Raw genomic sequence first — 24,976 nt, forward strand, 5'->3', positions numbered from 1 at the left:
TGATTGAACAAAACATGCATGCATTGTATAACATAATGTCCTAGGAGTGTCATCTGATGAAGATCATCAAAGGTTAGTGCTGCATTTAGCTGTGGTTTGGGTTTATGTGACATTATATGCTAGCTTGAAAAATGGGTGTCTGATTATTTCTGGCTGGGTACTCTGCTGACATAATCTAATGTTTTGCTTTCGTTGTAAAGCCTTTTTGAAATCGGACAGTGTGGTTAGATTAACGAGAGTCTTGTCTTTAAAATGCTGTAAAATAGTCATATGTTTGAGAAATTGAAGTAATAGCATTTCTAAGGTATTTGAATAACGCGCCACGGGATTCCACTGGCTGTTGAGTAGGTCCCACCTAGCCCATAGAGGTTAAACAGAGCATAGTTTTTTATCTTCAATTTACACAACAACCCCAAGTAAACCTACATAGACATGAACACTGCACAGTGAAATCATTAGGCTACATCTTAAGAGGGTTTCGTTACAGAAAATATATTTCAAGTGGGTTCCAGGTACGTTTCAATGCTCAGAACCGGACGGTTAAAGAGCACTTGTTCCATATGTCGAGCTAAACTTTCTTTACCAGTCAGTCATTCATTTCTCCACTTATTTCCTATATGACGTAGAGGGATTGAAAGTCTACAGTTTTGTTGCGTTTATTTCCAGTATCATCATCTGTTCTGAGCGTCACAGTTCCTCTCGGAGTATCTGTATCTCGGCGAAGTCGTCGAGAGAGCTGCACTTCAGGGTCTCGTCCGGTCCCTCCGCCGTCCCGCTGTCCGACTCCTCCTCGATGGCGAGGCGCACGTCGGCGGAGGAGCACAGTGAACTGACGCTGCTTTGCTCAATAGAGCACAGGGCGCAGGCCAGAGGGGAGCTCAGGACCCTTCCTTCATAGAGGCCCTGGCTCCTCGCGGAGAAGGGAAGCGACACCTGGAAGGAGGGCATGGTGATGCTGTGCTTCTTTTGCCGCGCGCCCCATTCCCGCTGCTCCTCTTCGTGCACCAGACGCGTAAAAACATTCGACCTTCTCTTCTCCCGCCTTTTGGAGCGAACGTAGCCCAGCATTATACCAACGAGGAAGACCCCATAAAAGGAGATTACTATGAAAATGTACACGTATGCGTTGCCGTTGCTTTTGTCAGTTTGGGACGCGTCATTAGCCCTCTGCAGGTGAAGAACTTGGGGCGTTGTAAAGTTGTCTGACTTCTCCATCCTCAGTGGAGTTTATGAAGGAAGTTTCCTTGAAAAACAGAAACATTACAGAGGTTAGGATCTTGATTCTTTGCCCAGACTTTTACGCACATCTTTACGCACACTCACGCACACATTTAAGCACACCATTCCTCAATTGCAGGCTATACGAATTATTGTATTAATCGTATAAAAGTATGCCTATTTAGCCAAATACATTTTTTATTAGACAAAACTTAGTGAACAATGGCTTAAGCCTATTGTTACTAATGATATACTACTTATCCAACTTACCGAGCAACAGAGCTGTGGGACATGTGGGCCCAGCTGTATGATCCGTGTCCTCGTGTGTGTGTACGCCTCTCGAATTTAATAACAGGATATGCAAGCGCATGGGAATATTTATATAGCGATTTTGGGATGTCTATAATCACGTGGACTATGTGGTCGAGAGGCAAGTTTTGGCCCAGTGTCACATTTAGAGTCGACACAGCCCAGACATAAATGTGACAAACAATGGTTATCCGATTTTCGAACGCTATGTTCCAATTCTGTCAAGTTACTAAAGTGACTTTTCCTTTTCTGATAAAATATATTTAACAGCTGTTTATTGAATTGATCCAAAATAATTTTCCATCGACGCATTCGTGTGAGTTAATGGGTGTGCGATGCTTCAACTCTAGGACACCAATCCTGTTAAAATTGCACATCCCAATATTGCGATATTTCCCAGGTGTTGAAATCCGGTTCATTTTCAGTTCTGAAAGAAATTTAAAATACTTTTTGGTCATTGATTGAATGGCAAAATTTCAACTGCACATACATTGTCATTAAAGTTCAACATTATATCACAACATTCCTTTTTTAATCTATTTAATATTGGAAAAGGAACCAACTGAAGACTGCAATATATAATATTTATAATTGCTATTATCTGTCACAGGAACATCAGCTAATGCCAATGCCTTACACCTTGCAACAATGATGTTTAAAGTATTATTACCTACACAATAAGCCAACGGAAGACTTCAACTACAATAACATTCTCAGTAACGGTTACAGAAATATGTATTTATCTTTCTATGATTGTGATCTGTTGTTTATCTATTTTAGTTGAATGCTCTGACTGTAAGTTGCTTTGGATAAAAGCGTCTGCTGAATGGCTAAAATGCAAATGTAAAATAAAACAAAGCATGCTGGGTATTATGCTAATGAGCTAACAAGTAAACATTTCGTCCCGGACCAAATCTGAACCATGTTCTGGCCAAATCCATGTTCTGGCCAAATCTGAACCAAACATAGATTTGATTGTTTCAGATTTGGTCTGGTCTGGACAAAAATCAACGTCAATGGATGTTGAAATCTAGGCCGACCGAGACCACACCCACCCACACCCACACCCAAGAAGACATCTGGTCCGGACAGGACCAGAAAAAGACGTCCAATGGACGTCGATCTGTGCTTAGTGGACTATTACTACACATTCACCTACAGGTTAAATGTTCTTATACACCTCTGCTGATTTCAGCGATCACTGCCTCATTACCTGCATCCGTAATGGGTCTGCGGTCAAACGACCACCCCTCATCACTGTCAAACGCTCCCTAAAACACTTCAGCGAGCAGGCCTTTCTAATCGACCTGGCCCGGGTATCCTGGAAGGATATTGACCTCATCCCGTCAGAAGAGGATGCCTGGTTATTCTTTAAAAGTGCCTTCCTCACCATCTTAAATAAGCATGCCCCATTCAAAAAATGTAGAACCAGGAACAGATATAGCCCTTGGTTCTCTCCAGACCGGACTGCCCTTGACCAGCACAAAAACATCCTGTGTCGTTCTGCATTAGCATCGAATAGCCCCCGTGATATGCAACTTTTCAGGGAAGTTAGGAACAAATATACACAGTCAGTTAGGAAAGCTAAGGCTAGCTTTTTCAAGCAGAAATTTGCATCCTGTAGCACAAACTCAAAAAGTTCTGGGACACTGTAAAGTCCATTGAGAATAAGAGCACCTCCTCCCAGCTGCCCACTGCACTGAGGCTAGGAAACACTGTCACCACCGATAAATCCACTATAATTGAGAATTTCAATAAGCATTTTTCAACGTCTGGCCATGCTTTCCACCTGGCTACCCCTACCCCGATCAACAGCCCTCCACCCCCTACAGCAACTCGCCCAAGCCTCCCCCATTTCTCCTTCACCAAAATCCAGATAGCTGATGTTCTGAAAGAGCTACAAAATCTGGACCCCTACAAATCAGCCAGGCTAGAAAATCTGGACCGTCTTTCTAAAATTTCTGCCGAAATTGTTGCAACCCCTATTACTAACCTGTTCAACCTCTCTTTCGTATCGTCTGAGATTCCCATAGATTGGAAAGCTGCCGCGGTCATCCCCCTCTTCAAAGGGGGAGACACTCTAGACCCAAAGTGCTACAGACCTATATCTATCCTACCCTGCCTTTCTAAGGTCTTCGAAAGCCAAGTTATCAAACAGATTACCGACCATTTCGCATCCCACCGTACCTTCTCTGCTATGCAATCTGGTTTCAGAGCTGGTCATGGGTGCACCTCAGCCACGCTCAAGGTCCTAAACGATATCATAACCGCCATTGATAAGAGACATTACTGTGCAGCCGTATTCATCGACCTGGCTAAGGCTTTCGACTCTGTCAATCACCACATTCTTATTGGCAAACTCAACAGCCTTGGTTTCTCAAATGATTGCCTCGCCTGGTTCACCAACTACTTCTCTGATAGAGTTCAGTGTGTCAAATCGGAGGGCCTGTTGTCCGGACCTCTGGCAGTCTCTATGGGGGTGCCACAGGGTTCAATTCTCGGGCCGACTCTCTTCTCTGTATACATCAATGATGTCGCTCTTGCGGCTGGTGATTCTTTGATCCACCTCTATGCAGACGACACCATTCTGTATACTTCTGGCCCTTCTTTGGACACTGTGTTAACTAACCTCCAGACGAGCTTCAATGCCATACAACACTCCTTCCGTGGCCTCCAACTGCTCTTAAACGCAAGTAAAACTAAATGCATGCTCTTCAACTGATCGCTGCCCGCACCTGCCCGCCCGTCCAGCATCACTACTCTGGACGGTTCTGACTTAGAATATGTGGACTACAAATACCTAGGTGTCTGGTTAGACTGTAAACTCTCCTTCCAGACTCACATTAAACATCTCCAATCCAAAATTAAATCTAGAATCGGCTTCCTATTTCTCAACACCGCATCCTTCACTCATGCTGCCAAACACACCCTCGTAAAACTGACCATCCTACCGATCCTCGACTTTGGCGATGTTATTTACAAAATAGCCTCCAACACTCTACTCAACAAATTGGATGCAGTCTATCACAGTGCCATCCGTTTTGTCACCAAAGCCCCATATACTACCCACCACTGCGACCTGTATGCCCTCGTTGGCTGGCCCTCGCTTCATACTCGTTGCCAAACCCACTGGCTCCAGGTCATCTACAAGTCTCTGCTAGGTAAAGCCCCGCTTTATCTCAGCTCACTGGTCACCATAGCAGCACCCACCCGTAGCACGCACTCCAGCAGGTATATTTCACAAGTCACCCCCAAAGCCAATTCATCCTTTGTCCGCCTCTCCGTCCAGTTCTCTGCTGCCAATGACTGGAACGAACTGCAAGAATCACTGAAGCTGGAGACTCGTATCTTCCTCACTAGCTTTAAGCACCAGCTGTCAGAGCAGCTCACAGATCACTGCACCTGTACATAGCCCATCTGTAAATAGCCCATCCAACAACCTCATCCCCATACTGTATTTATTTATCTTGCTCCTTTGCACCCCAGTATCTCTACTTGCACATTCATCTTCTGCACATTATACCATTCCAGTGTTTAATTGCTATATTGTAATTACTTCACCACCATGGCCTATTTATTGCCTTACCTCCTTTACCCTACCTCATTTGCACATGAAGTATATAGACTTTTTCTACTGTGTTATTGACTGTATGTTTGTTTATTCCATGTGTAACTCTGTGTTGTTGTATGTGTCGAACTGCTTTGCTTTATCTTGGCCAGGTCGCAGTTGCAAATGAGAACTTAACTAGCCTACCTGGTTAAATAAAGGTGAAATAAAAATAAAAATAAATTATTACAGATAATTAAACAGAGTTTAAAACCACTTAAGCAACAAATTATCTCGGATAGTGCTAACGGGAGGGGTTTGGAAATTTGAGCCTCAAATAAGTAGGCTATGACGAATGACGATGGTGGGCACAGTTGTTTAGTTTGATTAGCCTGGTCCCTTTTGAGCTTATTGGATAAATTAAGTTAAAAGAGTTTATTCTAGCTTACAGTTCAAACAGAACTTTCTCATGCAATCATCATCATCATCATAACCACCTAACGGTACGTCACCAATCACTGCTTTATAATGGCTCTAATTGTAATGGACGACAAAATGGACATCAGATTTTTAAGACAGCCTAATTTCTCAATTTGCACTCAAATAACTCAGGACAGCACTGATAGACCAAACACAATCTTTATTTACTTCTTCATTTAATAATTTCCAAGGCAAATTACATATAAATACAATTGATGCACTTATGTTACAAGGCAGATTCCCCAGACAAGTAGGGAGGAGTTCCAAAACGGGTCTATATTATAAAGCTTCAATAGATTTAAAATAGGCTATACATAATTCCTTCTCCCCTCATATACGGTATGTACAGTATACAGGAAAACATCAGAAAGGCATGTTATTCTGGGTGACAGTAACACATACTGTCAAGAAACCATATCTTTCATTACTGTGTACAGCATTGTTATTCAAATATTGCCTATGCATAGTTATCCACCTGAAATCACAAGAAAAGGCAACAGGTGTCATGTGTGGAATGGTGTTCTACAGAGGAATGTTTGTACCATTTAGGAAAGCTTTAGGCTATCTTTTGCTGTGATGTATCACATACAACAACATACAAGGAATGGCCTTTTCAAGGGTGAGAACACAGCATGCAATGCACACGCGCGCGCACACACACACACACACACACACACACACACACACACACACACACACACACACACACACACACACACACACAAATAAATGCTGAAGCTGTGCTCTTAATGCTCTTAACTAAATTCTCAAAATTCTTAACTGTTGTACGGAAGTGTTTTGTGTGCATCTCTTCTTGCCATCGGCCATCGGTCAAGTAATCCCACCTTAGTTTGGTCCAAATATTATCATATGGCATACTGTGTACTTCAAGCATGACAGTGGTTCTAGAACGACAGCTCTTACATTAGCAAGTGAATGTGTGGTTAATGTACGTGCACACCTATAACAGAGTACAAATATGTTTTCTACCACTGAAAGAAATTGGTATTCTCAAATCTACATCTTTCTTGCAAACATTATAATTTTATGACAAGAGTATTATTAATTGGCATTATCATAAATAATAATAATAATATTAATGATAGAAATGGCAAGTGAAGAGTTCTGAAATATATACAGTACCAGTCAAAAGTTTGGGCACACCTACTCATTCAAAAGTTTTTCTTTATTTGACTATTTTCTACATTGTAGAATAATAGTGAAGACATCAAAACTATGAAATAACACATATGGAATCATGTAGTAACCAAAAAACTATTAAACAAATGAAAGTATATTTTATATTTGAGATTCTTCAAAGTAGCCACCCTTTGCCTTGATGACAGCTTTGCACACTCTTGGCATTCTCTCAACCAGCTTCATGAGGTAGTCACCTGGAATACATTTCAATTAACAGGTGTGCCTTGTTAAAAGTTAATTTGTGGAATTTCTTTCCTTCTTAATGTGTTTGAGCCAATCAGTTGTGTTGTGACAAGGTAGGGTTGGTATAGAGAAGATAGCCCTATTTGGTAAAAGACCAAGTCCATATTATGGCAAGAACAGCTCAAATAAGTAAAGAAAAATGACAGTCCATCACTGCTTTAAGACATGAAGGTCAGTCAATCAGGAAAATGTAAAGAACTTTGAAAGTTTCTTCAAGTGCAGTTGCAAAAACCATCAAGTACTATGATGAAACTGGCTCTCATGTGGACCCCCACAGGAAAGGAAGACCCAGAGTTACCTCTGCTGCAGAGGATACGTTCATTAGAGTTACCAGCCTCAGATTGCAGCCCAAATAAATGCTTCACAGAGTTCAAGTAACAGACACATCTCAACATCAACTGTTCAGAGAAGACTGCGTGGATCGGGCCTTCGTGGTCGAATTGCTACAAAGAAACCACTACTTAAGGGCACCAGTAAGAAGAAGAGGCTTGCTTGGGCCAATAAACACAAGCAATGGACATTAGACCGGTGGAAATCCGTCCTTTGGTCTGATGAGTCCAAACTTGAGATTTTTGGTTCCAACCGCCGTGTCTTTGTTAGATGCAGAGTAGGTGAACGGATGATCTCTGCATGTGTGGTTCCCACCGTGAAGCATGGAGGAGGAGGTGTGATGGTGTGGGGGTGCTTTGATGGTGACACTGTCAGTGATTTATTTAGAATTCAAGGCACATTTAACCAACATGGCTATCACAGCATTACACCATCCCATCTGGAGCGATACACCATCCCATCTGGTTTGTGTTTAGTGGGACCATCAGTTGTTTTTCAACAGGACAATGACCCAACACACTTCCAGGCTGTGTAAGGGCTATTTGACCAAGAAGGAGAGTGATGGAGTGCTGCATCAGATGACCTGGCCTACACAATCACCCGACCTCAACCCAATTGAAATGGTTTGAGATGAGATGGACCACAGAGTGAAGGAAAAGCAGCCAACAAGTGCTCAGCATATGTGGGAACTCCTTCAAGACTGTTGGAAAAGCATTCCAAGAGAATTCCAAGAGTGTGCAAAGCTGTCATCATGGCAAAGGGTGGCTACTTTGAATAATCTAAATTCTAAAATATATTTTTTATTTGTTTAACACTTTTTTGGTTACTACATGATTCCATATGTGTTATTTCATTGTTTTGATGTCTTCACTATTGTTCAACAATCTAGAATATAATAAAAATAAAGAAAAATCCTTGAATGAGTCAGTGTGTCCAAACTTTTGAGTGGTACTGTATATTTACCTCAAAATGTTCTGTTTTTCTTCTGGCGGAAGAGACTCATCATTTCACTGCCCTAGCCGCAAATTTCCCAAATAATAAAGTCATTATCTTATCTTAGTCTCTCTGAACCTCCTGTTGACTTCATGCTTGTAGGATTGGATGGGCAAATATAAATCATAGTACTCAAGCCTCACTAAGCAGAAAAAACAGCATCAACCTAAACACAACAAAAATAAACACTGACAGCTAGTTTCTTCCTGTCCTGCAGGAAGTAAGACTAGTCTCCGGGCAGAACTAGGTTCTGAAATAAACAATAGAATAAGCAGTGAAAAAAACTGGGTTCAGGAATAGGGCTGAGAATTAGCCAGTGAGCAGCCATGGATTTGGAACTTGGACAGAGAATTAGCCAATGAGGACTCTATACTAATGTGAACAGAATCACGGAATTAAAGGAGAAAAACAAATAATCAAACAACAGCTGTTAACCTAAATGTTAATGGTACTTGCTCTCTACAGGCTCTCATGGCTTAGCATTCCTGACGCCCTCAGACACAAGGGCATTGGGGTTAAAACGGAAAGTTTTCCAACCAACCTGAGTTTGTGCTTCAATAACGGTCGACAACACTCAGACAGACATGAGCTCAACAGAAAGCATGACCTACCTGTCCTGTCTCATAACTCACATCTGGAAAATCATCTCCAAAGAGTGCAAGAAGTAGAATGAACATGGAGATACTGTTTGAGGGTGTTCCAACAACACTCCTTACTTACTCTCCCCTAACTAATCCTTCTCTCCAACAGTCTTCAGGGCTAGGCTATTGTCTATTGATTCACATTTTTAAGCAAAGCCATTTTATCGAATAAAGGGGCAGTGGAGGGGAAATATTGCAACAACACAGCCTCCTCTCTTTGATATGTCTATTTCTCTCCCTCTATCTCTCTCAATCTGTCTATCTCTCTCTGTCTATCTTTTTTGGTCTCAGGAGAACAAAGTAGATTCAAGTAATTTGAGTGCTTCTGGTGGCTCGTCCAGGATGGGGGTCGGGGGTCAGGTGGGGATAAGAGGGTGGAGCTAGGAGCTGAGCGGCTTCAGGCAGATGCTGGCTCTGTGCTTGGAGAGGTTCTGGTCTGGTCCTACTTCCCGCCGTACATTCTCTCGATGTCGTCCTGGTACTTGCTCTTCAGCTGCTGGCGTTTGAGCTTGAAGGCTTCGGTCACCAGGCCCGTCTCGGGGGTCCAGGGGTCGGGGCTCAGACGGATCTTACGGGGGATCTCAAACCGCTCCAGCTGGGCTGCACAGACAGACAAGAAGAGATGAAACCAAAGCAACCACCAAAAGGAATGGATGACAAAAGTAGAGCTTCAACCTGACTCACTATAACCTGTATCTACTACTACTACTACTACCATCTATCTATAACTTCCCTCTCCTCTCTCGCCAAGGTCTGATGACCTTTGACCTCTCACCTGATAGGGCGGCCTCGGTGATGACCTGCAGGACCACCTCCTCCATGGCAGCGTTGTCACACAGCTCCTCCCACGAGCCCCGGATAAGATACTGCTCCGCCAGCAAAAGCAGATGCTTCTGATTGGGCACCACAAAGCCAATCACGTACATCTCATTGCTGAAGAGAGATAACGGTTAAGAAGACACCGCCATGTCTCTGTTTTTTTTTACATAGACTGATTCACACACACACAGTTTTTCATAGCTATCCTCGTGGGGACCAACAATTGATTCCCATCCAAAATCCTATTTTCCCTAACCATAAATCTAACCCTAACCTTAACGCTTAACCTAACCATAACCCTAACCTTAACCCCAAACCTGTAACCCCTAACCCTAAAACTATACCTAACTCCTAACCCTAACCCTAATTGTAACCCTAACCCTAACCCCTAAGCCTAAAATAACATTTTTCCTCGTGGGGTGCGGAAAAATGTCCCCACTTGTCAGAATTTTCCTTGTTTTACTATCCTTGTGAGGACTTCTGGTACCCACAATGCACAGGAGGTTGATGGCATCTTAATTGGGTAGGAAGGGCTCGTGGTAATGGCTGGAGCAGAATAGGTGCAATGAAATCAAATACATCTAACATTCCAGCCATTATTATGAGCTGTCCTCCCCTCAGCAGCCTCCACTGATACAGGGATTGTCAAACAAAAACACAGACTCGCGCAAGCACACGCACACACCTGTTGGCGTAGGCACAGATGTTGTCTATAAGGGGGCAGTTCTTCAGCATGGCCTCCACCTTCCCCAGAGACACATACTCTCCTGCCTGGAGCTTAACCAAGTCCTTCTTACGATCTGTAGACACAGGGACACACTGAGGAGAACTTGCGGAGAAACAGCACATTTTCCACTGCACTGCAATTCTTTACAGACAGATGTAGACAGCAGAGAGCCGTAGGATTTCTGTCAGTCTAAAGTAAACATGGCTTAAGAGGAATTCGCAGAAGTGAGGTGGAATTAGGAAACAGTTGTTCTTGGGAGCTGCCCTGCTAGACTGATAGATGGTCTTGAAGAAGGGATTCAGTGGTTTTGGGATGATGTTGATGTGGTGTGCTGGCGTAGGCAGTATCAAGGAGTTTTCTTTACATACTACTGTACATGTCCATCAGAGGAGGCTGGTGGGAGGAGCTATAGGATGACGGGCTCATTGTTGTGGCTGTAATGCATTCAGTGAAGTGGCACCAAACACATCAAACACATGGAAACAATGTTTGACTCTGCTCCATTGATTCCATTTCAACCATTCAATGAGCCCGTCATCCTACAGCTCCTCCCACCAGCCTCCTTTGATGGACATGCCCAAATGTAAATGCTTATCTTAGCAGATATGAACTTGGGTGCATAACCATGGTTAAAGGGGACACTGAGAATTAAGCCACTCATAAGAGGTGTTAGCCCTGCTCCTCACCAATGATCTTGAGGCATCCATCAGGATGGACCTCTCCTATGTCTCCCGTACAGAACCAGCGCTGGCCGTTTTCATCCACAAAGAAGTCCTGGTTCTTGGCCTCGTTCTTGTAGTAACCCATGGTAACGTTGGGCCCGCCAATCAGAATCTCACCTCGTGGGGTGGGTGTGTCTGTGATGTGGTAGCCACCTGGAGGACAGAGCAGTAACAAGGCAATGTGGCAAAGAAATTAACTTTATGTCCTGAATACAAAGCATTATGTTTGGGGCAAATCCAACACAACACATCCCTGAGTACCATTCTTCATATTTTCAAGCATGGTAGTGGCTGCATCATGTCTTGGGTATGCTTGTGACTTTTTTAGGATAAAAAGAAATGTAATAGAGCTAAGCACAGGCAAAATCCTAGAGGAAAACCTGGTTCAGTCTGCTTTTCACCAGATGCTGGGAGACAAATTCACTTTATTTTTTATCATTTTACCCCTGTCATGACTGTCCTGATCGGGTCAGGGTACAGGAGACCACCACCCTACAGATTATCTCTCAAACCCCCAACAGAGGAGGAGAGATCTAGGGGTCTGAAGATGTGGGGGTTTTATGACACCTCACGCCCATAATAAACCTTAGGCCACAGAGAAATTCCTTTGTCCTAACAATGGAGAACTGGCCTCAGAACATTAAACATGCAATAAAGGGACTTTGGAACAATGGTTTCCGTCAGCCACAATGGTGGTCATGACGAGAGGTGGAATATTAAAATGTATGTAACTTTTGTATTGTTTTTAAAGGTTAACCTCTACGGGCTAGGGGGCAGCATTGAGAATTTTGGAAAAAACTATGTGCCCATTTTTAACTGCCTCCTACACCTACCCAGTAACTGGAATATGCATATACTTATTATATATGGATAGAAAACACCCTAAAGTTTCTAAAATTGTTTGAATGGTGTCTGTGAGTATAACAGAACTCATTTCGCAGGCAAAACCCTGAGACAGATTCTGACAGGAAGTGCATACCTGATGTGTTGAATTGACTTTGAGCCTATGCCATTGAAAAACAAAGGGGCTGAGGAATATTTTGGCACTTCCTATTGCTTCCACAAGATGTCACCAGCCTTTACAAAGTGTTTTGAGTCTTCTACAGTGAGATCTGACCGAATAAGAGCCATGGAACGTGATGGCCCATTAGACACCTGGCGCGCGAGTTGATGGTGGGTACTCTCATTCCGAAACGTTTTAAAAGAGAACCCAATGGTCCGCCTTGAATTTTATTCATGTTCTGGTTAAAAAAGGCCCTAATGATTTATGCGATACAACGTTTGACATGTTTGAACGAACGGAAATATATTTTTTCCGTTCGTGATGTGAAGTGAAGTCCGGCTGGCTTAGATCATGTGCTAACAACACGGAGGTTTTGGGACATAAATGATGAGCTTTTTTTAACAAAACTACATTCGTTATGGACCTGGGATTCTTTGGAAGTGACATCTGATGAAGCGAATCAAAGGTAATGGATTATTTACATAGTATTTTCGATTTTAGATCTCTCCAACATGGCGGTTAGTCTGTATCGCAATGCATATTTTTCTGGGCGCAGTGCTCAGATTATTGCAAAGTGTGATTTCCCAGTAAGGTTAATTTTAAATCTGGCAAGTCCATTGCGTTCAAGAGATGTAAATCTATAATTCTTTGAATGACAATATAATATTTACCAATGTTTTCTAATATTAATTAATTATTTTGTTGTGATGACTTGACTGCCGGTATTGGAGGGAAACGATTTCCTGAACATCAACGCCATAGTAAAACACTGTTTTAGATATAAATATGAACTTGATAGAACTAAAAATGCATGCATTGTCTAACATAATGTCCTAGGAGTGTCATCTGATGGAGATTGTAAAAGGTTAGTGCATAATTTTAGCTGATTTTATGGTTTTGGTGACGCCTGTCTTTGAATTGACAATACACTACACACAGCTATTGTCAATGTACTCTCCTAACATAACCTAACTTTATGCTTTCGCCGTAAAACCTTTTTGAAATCGGAAAACGTGGTTAGATTAAGGAGATGTTTATCTTTCAAAGGGTGCCAGATAGTTGTATTTTTGAAAAACTTGAATTTTGACATTTATTTGGTTTCAAATTTGCCGCTCTTGAAATGCACCTGCTGTTGATAGGGTGCGCCACAGGTGGCATGCTAACGTCCCACATAGCCCAAAGAAGTTAAGAGATGACGTTATTATGAAAACATTGTACCTTTAAGAGTTTTCCCAGTATATGCCTGATGTTTATACATTGTACGTTGTGTGGAAAATATCCAAATCAAACAGAATGTTTTGGTAAAGATGAAATGTGAAGTTAGTGTCTAAAATTGGATTTTTAGTCAAATCTAGGCCTTGCCCCTTTACTTGGTCCGCCCAGAGAATTGCCCTAAAGGCGGTTACACCCACTTCTGACCCGAGGGTATAAGACAGGAGAGTGAAGACTTAACATAGGAGACTAATTGACCCCAAGCTGCAGCGAAGGTCTAACAAAGTCGACGAACCCCAAAACGAAACACAAGGTTGAAGACAAAGAAATCTTTTTCTACACGAGCTACGGACGAGTAGCTGTGTCTAAGCGGGTGAATTCAAGCCGAACCACCCAGTCTCCACTCTCCATCAAATCGTGGTATCTTCACCGTTCGAGTCCGACGTTGTGAGCTCTGAGCTACAGAGCTGTCTGTCCTCAGAAGACCGCGAGGGATCAGACCACTAAGCCAAGAAGGACACTGACATCGTGAGGACAACCAGAGAGTTGCGCCGGAGAAGTGCGTCATTGAGAAGCCTAAAGGACCCACGCGGAGCTTCCCACCTGAGACCTCCAACACGTAATTACATCATTATATTCTCACCCATAAGAGCGGCAGTTCGGGGCAAGGCTAGGTTTTAAATAAGCATAGCTGACAAATGAACCCAAATGTATATTTCTCTCGTGTACTTCCTTTGTTTCTCTCTCTTTTAAATCCCCATTTTGGGTAACACGCGCCATAGTGTGTTGGCCCGTTATACTAAGTCCTAATCAATAGCTAGACTGTGTTTTGTGTATGTGTATTTTTATCATCATTTTAGCTTGCTAGTAAATAAATAATCAACTAAGATTGGTGTGGTAAATTCATTGGTGAAGCCCGGGTCCGTGCAGATTCCCGGATTATGCGACGTTCAAAATGAGACTGTAGAGAAAATTGATTAATTTAGCGACTGTTGTAAAATCGATATTCTGATATCCTTTGAGTTAATTTGGGAAATAGAAACTCAATCAAAACAATGTTCCCATGGTGCCCCAGGTTAATGAGTTAATAATTGCTTGATTCATTGCTTAATTCATTTAATCACGCAATTATAAACCGTTAATCATTCGATGAGCAACAGTCGCCACATTAACTAATACAACGTCACGACATATGGCGCCCCGTGTGAGGCGTCTAAGATAGGACTAGGCCGCACTGTTGTGTTATTCCATATCAATTGTGTAGCAAGATATATACATTCCATTAATAGCTATAGGCAGGACTAGTGCGGGAGAGAAGTGTGTGTGTGTGTGTCGTTCCATTTCACCCAGATACTGGTCGGGAGAGAACGACCCCTGTTGTATATCTGACCAAAGCCAGTGTGAAGGGGGGTCTACTGAATGCTACCAGCTAGGGCATATGTACCAGCCGATGCAGGCATTCTGAGAAATAATACTAGTTGGGCCTAACGTAGTGTTATTTCTGTCGATCGCTTTCAGGAGTGATCTGACTCGGTCATAAGTAATTCCTAGAGCAGAGGACATATGAGCCAGCCATTACGGAAATTAGAGTAGATATATTCGTTTGACCGAAGCGAAGTTATTATCTCTCTACCTCTCGCGTTTGGTAACGGGAAGAGGTTAAGGGTTGAACGTGAGACGTCACCAAGTAAACCTGTTCCCTTGTTGGAGGGAACATCCCTTGTGCGGCGAGGGGGGAAACCCCGCGCAAGGAAAGCTAAGCATTGCGCCAGATGCTAAGCTAACAAAGGGGAGCAGTCATTTTTGTTTTCCTCTTTGTTCATAGTGAATTCCCGCGTTAGGCGGGAATCCTGTGAGATCTCAGCTTGGGCTATCCGTAACCTCTGGCGAAGAAACGGCAGCATTTTTCGTGAAATAAGTCAGGTTACGCTGTAGGATATCAAACCAGTCTTAACTGATTAGATATCATTGTCTTGTTCAATTTTATACATACATTAAATTGATACACTACCTGTCCAGGTTGGTTATGGGAATAATACACACACGAATGTGCCATAACCAATGAGACATGGTTAAACTGTTCCATGTTAACTTAGATATAGCAACTATTTCAGGTTAATTAAAGCTAATTCCTTTAGCCTATACGGGGTTGACTAATCATTCAAATTGATTAATAGATTAAAGCTGTTTTACCAGCTTAATGGTGTTTAGGTAGACTTTTTAACAGTATTGTAAAATTCTATTTTCACTGGTACCCTGTCGATTTTAGCTTGTGTTAACAGTGACCTCCGGTGTTGAAGAATCACCAGTAATTATTTTTAAATCATTCAGGTTATGCTGTACGATATCTAACCAGTCTCAACTGATTGAATATCATTGTCTCGTTCAATTTAATATACATTAAATTGCTACACTACCTGTCCAGGTTGGTTATTGGAATAATACGCAAACTAATGTGTTCTAACCAATGAGACATAGTTAAACTTTTCAATGTTAACTTAGATATAGCAACTACTTCAGGTTAATTAAAGCTAATTCCTTTAGCCTATACGGGGTTGACTAATCATTCAAATTGATTAATAGATTAAGCTGTTTTACCAGCTTAATGGTGTTTAGGTAGACATTTTAACAGTATTGTAAAATTCTATTTTCACTGGTACCCTGTCGATTTTAGCTTGTGTTAACAGTGACCTCCGGTGGTGAAGAATCACCAGTAATTATTTTTAAATAATTCAGGTTATGCTGTACGATATCTAACCAGTCTCAACTGATTGGATATCATTGTCTCGTTCAATTTAATATACATTAAATTGCTACACTACCTGTCCAGGTTGGTTATTGGAATAATACGCAAACTAATGTGTTCTAACCAATGAGACATAGTTAAACTTTTTAACGTTAACTTAGAGATAGCAACTCTTTCAGGTGAATTAAAATTAAAATTCCCAAATAGCCTATACAGGTTAGATTTATCATTAAAATCGATTTAATCAATTAAACCTGTTTTGGCAAGTTCAGTAATAACCAACTCACATTACTGACCCAGTCTTGATGATTCATTGACGTTTACAAACTGAGTTAAATCGTGTTTGCAGCCTCCAACTAAAACCCCAAACATTACGTAAATTGAAATAACTGACAATCATAATAATGAGCAATCCATCTAATCAGTGGACCTTCACCCACGGAAAGATTGATCGCGGACCTCAGCAACGATGCAAATCCTAACTATGACATTGCGACAGACGCTCTTCAAAATAGACCATCAGGCGGAGGCCTTGTGAAGGTTCTCTCCAGTTTAGCCCTCAACTATGCCCACCAGCAGAGATGGACAGTGCACCAGTACCTCAGTGCCCAGCAGAGGCACGAGCAGGAAGCTGGGGAGTTCAAGGTACAGGTGGAGAGAACCAGGGAGCTGGCATCGAAAGCCGAAAAAGATAAGCTACTGCTAGCTGAGGAACTGTGTGTGAGAACAGATAAATTGGAAGATCTGTCTAACACCTATAACAAAGAACGCGAACAAACTCTTGACCAAGTCCGTATTCTAAAAGAACAACTCGGTTTAGCCAAAACTAAATACGATAAAGTCCACGCGAAACTAGAAGAATCGGACGAGCTAGCTAGAAAACGGGGCGAGCAAATTGATGCCCTACAAGCGGTTGTGAATGAAACCACTCAAAGCAATAATGCTCTATTCCAAAAGCTGCAGACCAAAGACGATCAGTTAATGAACACAATGACCAAGTTGGAGGACAAAACAGCAGAACTCATTGAAGTCGCTGATTTAATGAAGGATGAGAAAGACCAGGTGAGAAAGTTGGAAAATGTGACCTCTAAACAAAAGGAGGACATCGCATCACTGGATCTCTCACTCCACACTCGCGACCTCTCCCTGCAAACCATGACAGATAAGTATGAGGCCGAGCGAAGCAAGGGCGACACCTACGTGTCGAAAATAAACACCCTCAACTCCCAGGTGGACTCTGCGATGCAGCATAACACCACCCTTAGGTATCATCTGGAGGAACTCCAGAACAGTCACGCGCTATCGCGGGACAACCAAACCAAGCAACCTAGCTCACATCCGGAGCTAAGAGAATGAGGGAATGTAGATGACAGGAGATTTCAGCCTCTTTCTCTTGGCCATTCGGCCCACAGTGAATTGGGGCCTCCTCGCCAACACAACCACAACTTGACTTTTCCTCTTGGCCTCTCGGCCCACAATTCTCCACGGGAGAGTGCAGATGCTCCCCGCGCACTTGGCGGATATCGCCTTGACAAAATCGTCAAAAACTTCCGCCTCTTCGACCCCGTTCCGGGAAAGCCAAATGACACTGAGACATTCTTAGCAGACATAGAGGACGCCTTGGATGGCGTCCTCTATGACATTCCGTGCAAACCACTTCAATTTCAGCTTGGCAACAAGACCAGCCAGTTTGCAGAAGTGGCTGGCGTGCTGATCACCCTGCAAACAGCGGTGAAACACGAATTGGCAGAACTGGCGATCTGCACCGACTCAAACTACGCGAGACTCACCTTCTTATGCCACTTGCCGTTTTGGAAACAAAAGCACATGACTACTTCAAGTGGTAAAGAGGTGAAAAACAAAGAGCTCATTCTAGCTTGTGATGACCTCATCACCAAACACGACATACAGGTGTATTGGAAGAAAGTCAAGGGACACTCCAAATCACCTGGTCGTGACAAACTTGGCAACGACCATGCTGACAGCATGGCGAAATCTGGTGCAATTCACGGCACCCCTTGGGTGTTTGCTACTCGAGACGAAAAACCCACTGAGGAAGCTATGGTGTCTGCGGTAACGCGTAGCCATGTAGCACCACGGAAAACGTCGTCGCACAAACATAATGTGTTGCTAGCGCATTCATTCATGAATGGCGACCTGGTAGCAATGCAACACCAAGATGAGTCCCTTGCCACTTTGATGGCATTCCTGTCGGATCCTGTCAACCAACCAGTGTCCGAACTGGCTTTGGCAGGTTCACACGACTTGCGTTCGCTGTACTAAACAGCACCTCACACTTGTAGATGACCTATTGGTGTATGTTTCAGAAACAGACACCGTGCGAAGGTGGGTGGTTCCTAAAACACAGAGGGGGATAATGATAGCTCATGCCCACGACGAGCCATGTGGAGGCCATAGGGGGTCAAGGCTACATGTGAAACATTGCGACAGGTGGCCCACTGGCCTCACATGGAACAAGACGTGGCACGATACGTGAGGGGGTGTCTAGTTTGCTGCCAGTTTCAACCCACCAAGCCACTTCACAGAGCACCCCTGCAACGCAAGGGTGTGTCTTACCCCTGGAGCTCGATCCAGATCGACTGGGTCGGCCCAGTTGCCAGGTCTGCCAGAGGCAACAAGTACCTCCTCACAGTGACTTGCGCATTCACAAAGTGGGTGGAGTGCCTGCCGGCGACCAATGACACAGCGGAAACCACTGCCGTTCTTTTGCTAAACCACGTTTTCAGTCGTTTCGGCCTGCCAGGAGAAACCGTGGACAGCGACAGAGGAACCCATTTTTCAGCAGCTGTAATGACCGAACTGTGGAAGCTCCTGGGAGTCAAAGCTAAACTCCACATTCGCGTACCACCCTAGGAGGTCGGGGGTGGGGGTGGGGGGGGGGGGGGGGGGGGGGTAGAAAGGAGCACCAATCAATTGTCAGAATCTTGAGGAAATATGTGGCAGCCAACCACAAAGATTGGGACCTCAACTCCCATTGGTACTGATGCAATCAGAGCCACACGCAACAGGTCTACGGGAATGACACCCTTTGAGATGATGACGGGCCGGCAAATGACCCTTCCACTGCATCTCCTGTACCAACCGGGAGATGTCGCCGCAGCCACCGCCTACATGGCTCATCAATACGTGACCGACTTGCGGAACCATCTCCAGACTACCTTTGCGTACGCTCAAGGACAATTGGAAAGAAGTGCAGAAGGTGACAAGACCTATTACGACAAAAAAGCCTCACACCAGGTGTTCGAGGTCGGAGATAAGGTGTGGTACTACATATACACCAAACCCGCGGGCGTCGCAACAAAGTTCCTGCCCCACTGGACGGGGCCACACAAGATTGTGGTGAAGCTATCACCTGTAGCTTACCAGATCAAAATCAGCAAAGGTCGACAAAACGCCACATTAAAGTGGGTCCACCGGAACCAAATCAAGTTGTACACTCCCCCCATGGGAATAGAAGGGGTGCTAGCCAGCACCGAATAGATAAAAACCCTAGCAAAAAAACAGAAGTACTAAGAAAATTCTTAAGTACCCTCAGCTGATCCCTTCCAGGAGACCAGTACGTTGCACCTAATATCTTTTATTCTCTTCCCAGCTACCAGATATACATCTGTTGTCACTAGTGATATCGTCCTGCGCTGTACTGATTAAAAAAATAAGAAAAACAGAAAAATAGTTGTCAAAACAATTTTTGTTTACGAATACAAATAACTGAAATAATCCAACAATCTCTGATTATGCGTTTCTGTAGGATGGAGTTCCTTTGGATGATCCTGACACTCTGCGCCCTGGTCAAAACCAACCCAGCAGACGTAATCACGAACGGACCCCCTACGGGAATCGTTCTCCGCGACGATCCAGGACTCCTCATAACTAACTGCAGAGTACACACGCAGAGGGTATATGTCCGCCTAGATGCAGAGAATGTGTACCGCCAACACATTCCACCTGCGGCGCATTTGAGTTGGGCCGGGGCTGACTGGACCAGCCAGGCAATTAAGCACGCCCAGCTAGACACTGCCCATATGTTGGCCCAACTCCAAAAGTTCACAGTAACCCAGTCAGAACTAGCTGAGCCCAGGCGAGAAAAAACGATTCGTCGGGGCGCTACTGTCGATAGGGGCAGCCGTAGGGTCACTATTTGCCCTAGGTACCACTGCCGTCAACGCAGTCAGTCTAGCCACAGTCAAGAGGAATGTTAGGGAGATTACTGAAGAGATGCCACTTATCCAGCAGCAGATGAAGGCACAGGCCCTTAGGTTGCAACATGTGGGAAAGTCTCTCCAGGACACTATTCTGGTGGTCAACACACACGCTACTCTCCTGAACAAAACTATCCTGTCTGTAGGAAAGCTAGCAGAGGTCATGAACCATGACTATGCCCATGTCCAATTGGTTCGATTGTTACTGGAGGATTTTCTCCGTGAAGTTAGCTCTTCGATGGACCACTTGGCCATGAATAGAATCCCCTCATATCTAGTGCCCCTCTCAATGGTGCACGACATATTGACCTCAGCTACTTCAACCACACTAAGGCCGTTACAATCACATTTGGCCTATAGTCTGGGGTCGGCCATCCCAATACACGTTGATGTTGATCGTAATGAAGTGGGTTTTCTACTGACGCTGCCGGTTGTTGAACTGGAGAATATCTATAGATTGAAAACGGTTCTCAATGTAGGATTTTGGCGCGACAGTACCCACGTAAAGATTGCCACGCCCCCAGTTGTAGCTTACCAGGAAAACAACCCAGATTTCTATCTCACCCCTAACCTGCTAATGTGTACTCTAACCAAAGATGTCCACTACCTTTGTCCTAGCAAACCATTTGTCAGGGATAACACTGAGCGTCTTTGTGGTATTAAAGCTATCACCAGCGAAGAACGCTGTAGAGCCAAACTAACAGCCAGGGATGGGGCCACCACCACACAAGTGGAGGTGGTAGGGAACCGATGGTTGGTCAACACACCGTTCGCGTCCGCCACTATGACTTACGAACGCCATGACTCCATCACCCAATTGAACATCCCCAACCAGACTGTTTTTGTTACGGTACCAGAGGGGGCGATTATTCACGTAGACGACCTCGCTCTATACCACCTTCCCGACGACCGGATAGACACAGAGATTGAAATGCCGGACGCTTTTGCTAAACGTTCCCTTGAGTTACCACAAGCCATTCAATACCAAATCCAGTACGAGGGACCCATGACTGTTGATCTTAGCGTACTGGATGAGGCACTGTTAGTCGACCCGACTGACTACAGACCAAAAGATTGGTCTGTCGCCCGCTCTTGGACGGTGCCGGACAGTACCCTGACTGTTACCATGATCCTTGGTCTCATTTCCCTTGGCGTGTGCACCTACTACGTACACAGGCGCACACGTGCAATGGAAGACCAAATGAGGTCTTATACTAGGATCACCCGTGGGACGGAAGCGATCCCAATTTTTGGAAAGTTGGCAATGGATCCGGAAACCCTCTTACAGGGCCCAGTCCCAGCCTCCTCTCCCGAACTCGCTAGGTCAGCCCAGTAATGTCCCTAATGTAAGCTTTGGCCTTCAGGGGCCAAGTTTTTCCAAGTGCCTTAACTACCCACCTGCAAGTAGGATCACCCTAGACATGACATTAGAGACAATGCCATGATAGAGCTATTTAGCCAATACCTTGGACATATATAGAACATAGTCCATATTAGATGATTAAGGTGTGGTAGACATATTTTGTATTCTTTTATGTTTTTATTCCAATTTTTCGTTTCATTACCTTTGACACTTAGGAAGCCTTAGAGCCAAGACGCCGCTCGTTTGGGGAGGAAATGTAATGATGTATTGCCTGAGTGTTGTGCGTTATTAACGTCTGCCAAGTTACTGCCTAGGTCCACTAACCGGGATAACCGGACGACGGGCCGGAACACAGAGCCACTGCCAGACCTCCTAGGTCCATTCTGGTGGTGATCCACAGCTTGCGGAAAGCCTACCAGGGTGAACCACCAAAGGGGGGGGGGGGGGCTGCTCTGATGATCCACAGACCAGGACATCCGATGGTCATTCTTATGGTGGGTTGCAACATGCAGAATCATTCCAAGTTGAACCTACCAGAGGGGGACTGTCATGACTGTCCTGATCGGGTCAGGGTACAGGAGACCACCACCCTACAGATTATCTCTCAAACCCCCAAAAGAGGAGGAGAGATCTAGGGGTCTGAAGATGTGGGGGTTTTATGACACCTCACGCCCATAATAAACCTTAGGCCACAGAGAAATTCCTTTGTCCTAACAATGGAGAACTGGCCTCAGAACATTAAACATGCAATAAAGGGACTTTGGAACAATGGTTTCCGTCAGCCACAATGGTGGTCATGACGAGAGGTGGAATATTAAAATGTATGTAACTTTTGTATTGTTTTTAAAGGTTAAGAGATGACGTTATTATGAAAACATTGTACCTTTAAGAGTTTTCCCAGTATATGCCTGATGTTTATACATTGTACGTTGTGTGGAAAATATCCAAATCAAACAGAATGCTTTGGTAAAGATGAAATGTGAAGTTAGTGTCTAAAATTGGATTTTTAGTCAAATCTAGGCCTTGCCCCTTTACTTGGTCCGCCCAGAGAATTGCCCTAAAGGCGGTTACACCCACTTCTGACCCGAGGGTATAAGACAGGAGAGTGAAGAATTAACATAGGAGACTAATTGACCCGAAGCTGCAGCGAAGGTCTAACAAAGTCGACGAACCCCAAAACGAAACACAAGGTTGAAGACAAAGAAATCTTTTTCTACACGAGCTACGGACGAGTAGCTGTGTCTAAGCGGGTGAATTCAAGCCGAACCACCCAGTCTCCACTCTCCATCAAATCGTGGTATCTTCACCGTTCGAGTCCGACGCTGTGAGCTCTGAGCTACAGAGCTGTCTGTCCTCAGAAGACCGCGAGGGATCAGACCACTAAGCCAAGAAGGACACTGACATCGTGAGGACAACCAGAGAGTTGCGCCGGAGAAGTGCGTCATTGAGAAGCCTAAAGGACCCACGCGGAGCTTCCCACCTGAGACCTCCAACACGTAATTACATCATTATATTCTCACCCATAAGAGCGGCAGTTCGGGGCAAGGCTAGGTTTTAAATAAGCATAGCTGACAAATGAACCCAAATGTATATTTCTCTCGTGTACTTCCTTTGTTTCTCTCTCTTTTAAATCCCCATTTTGGGTAACACGCGCCATAGTGTGTTGGCCCGTTATACTAAGTCCTAATCAATAGCTAGACTGTGTTTTGTGTATGTGTATTTTTATCATCATTTTAGCTTGCTAGTAAATAAATAATCAACTAAGATTGGTGTGGTAAATTCATTGGTGAAGCCCGGGTCCGTGCAGATTCCCGGATTATGCGACGTTCAGAATGAGACTGTAGAGGAAATTGATTAATTTAGCGACTGTTGTAAAATCGATATTCTGATATCCTTTGAGTTAATTTGGGAAATAGAAACTCAATCAAAACAATGTTCCCATGGTGCCCCAGGTTAATGAGTTAATAATTGCTTGATTCATTGCTTAATTCATTTAATCACGCAATTATAAACCGTTAATCATTCGATGAGCAACAGTCGTCACATTAACTAATACAACGTCACGACACCCCCTTTTTCTTCTGAATTTCAACCTTATCTCATCACTGCAACTCCCCAACGGGCTCGGGAGGTGAAGGTCAAGTCATGTGTCCTCCGAGAAATTACTTGCCAAACCGCACTTCTTAACACCCACCCGCTTAACTCGGAAGCCAGCCGCACCAATGTGTCGGAGGAAACGCCATTCACCTGATGACCGAGGTCAGCCTGCAGGCGCCCGGCCCCCCACAAAGAGTTGCTAGAGCAGGATGAGCCAAGTAAATCCCCCCCGGCCAACCCTCCCCTAACCCAGACGACGCTGGGCCAATTGTGAACCGCCCTATGGGACTCCTGATCACGTCCGGTTGTGATACAGCCCGGGATCGAACCCAGGTCTGTAGTGACACCTCTAGCATTGCAATGCAGTGCCTTAGACCGCTGCGCCACTCGGGAGGCCAAACAAATTCACCTTTCATCAGGACAATAACCTAAAACACAAGGCCAAAAATAGTTACAGTTTTGACTTAAATCGGCTTGACAATCTATGGCAAGACTTGAAAATGGCTGTCTAGCAATGATCAACAACCAATTTGAAAGAGCTTGAAGGATGTTGAAAATAATAATGTGCAAATATTGTACAGTCCAGGTGTGCAAAGCTCTTAGAGACTTACCCAGAAAGACTCACAGCTGTAACTGCTGCCAAAGGTGATTCTAACAACTATTGACTCAGGGGGTTGAATACTTATGTAATCAAGGTTTATTAGGGATTTATTTGTCAGAATTTCATTTTACAAATGTTAGAATTTTTCTTCTACTTCTAATTTTTCTTCTACATTACAGAGTACTTTGTAGATTGTTGACACACAGTGACAGATAAATACATTTTAATCCCATCTTGTAACAACACCATTTGGAAAAAGTCAAGAGGTATGAATACTTTCTTAAGGCACTGTATGATGGAAACAGTACAGAGGAAAGAGTTGTGTTCTGAATGGCTTCCTTACAAGGTCATGGTGAATGCAGCTCAAATATGAGAGGGTGATGTTTCTCCTAAAACACTGTCCATCTCTCACACTGACTAGGGCATGTGTGTAAATAATGTGGGATGGATTGGTAAACTATATGACATTGTTTTCAGAAGTGTGTGTGTGTGTGGTGTTGTGTGT

The 24,976-nt window shown here is 43.9% G+C and overlaps 2 protein-coding genes across 2 annotated transcripts in view; both read right to left on the reverse strand.

The window, feature by feature from the left end:
- Nucleotides 1-372: 372 nt before the first annotated feature.
- On the reverse strand, nucleotides 373-1,591 carry LOC115204948 (potassium voltage-gated channel subfamily E member 4-like). The gene is made up of 2 exons (XM_029770522.1): nucleotides 1,489-1,591; nucleotides 373-1,243 (listed from the first exon to the last, which is right to left on the reverse strand). The coding sequence occupies exon 2, from the start codon at nucleotides 1,213-1,215 to the stop codon at nucleotides 688-690; it is 528 nt and encodes a 175-aa protein (XP_029626382.1). The 5' UTR covers nucleotides 1,216-1,243; nucleotides 1,489-1,591; the 3' UTR covers nucleotides 373-687.
- A 6,643-nt stretch (nucleotides 1,592-8,234) lies between these two features.
- Nucleotides 8,235-24,976, reverse strand: part of LOC115206524 (long-chain-fatty-acid--CoA ligase 3) — a gene marked incomplete in the record, with an annotated part of 43,121 nt that continues 26,379 nt past the window's right edge. Inside the window, 4 exon segments of the mRNA XM_029773617.1 lie at nucleotides 8,235-9,561; nucleotides 9,737-9,894; nucleotides 10,466-10,580; nucleotides 11,194-11,338. Of these exon segments, the coding sequence (XP_029629477.1) occupies nucleotides 9,404-9,561; nucleotides 9,737-9,894; nucleotides 10,466-10,580; nucleotides 11,194-11,338 (576 nt within the window).

This window comes from Salmo trutta, chromosome 13 (genome assembly GCF_901001165.1).
Source record: "Salmo trutta chromosome 13, fSalTru1.1, whole genome shotgun sequence".
NCBI lineage: Eukaryota > Metazoa > Chordata > Actinopteri > Salmoniformes > Salmonidae > Salmo > Salmo trutta.

Bases quoted from the DNA above. Each gene is read 5' to 3' on its own strand.
- LOC115204948 (XM_029770522.1), bottom strand. From the start codon at position 1,215: ATGGAGAAGTCAGACAACTTTACAACGCCCCAAGTTCTTCACCTGCAG.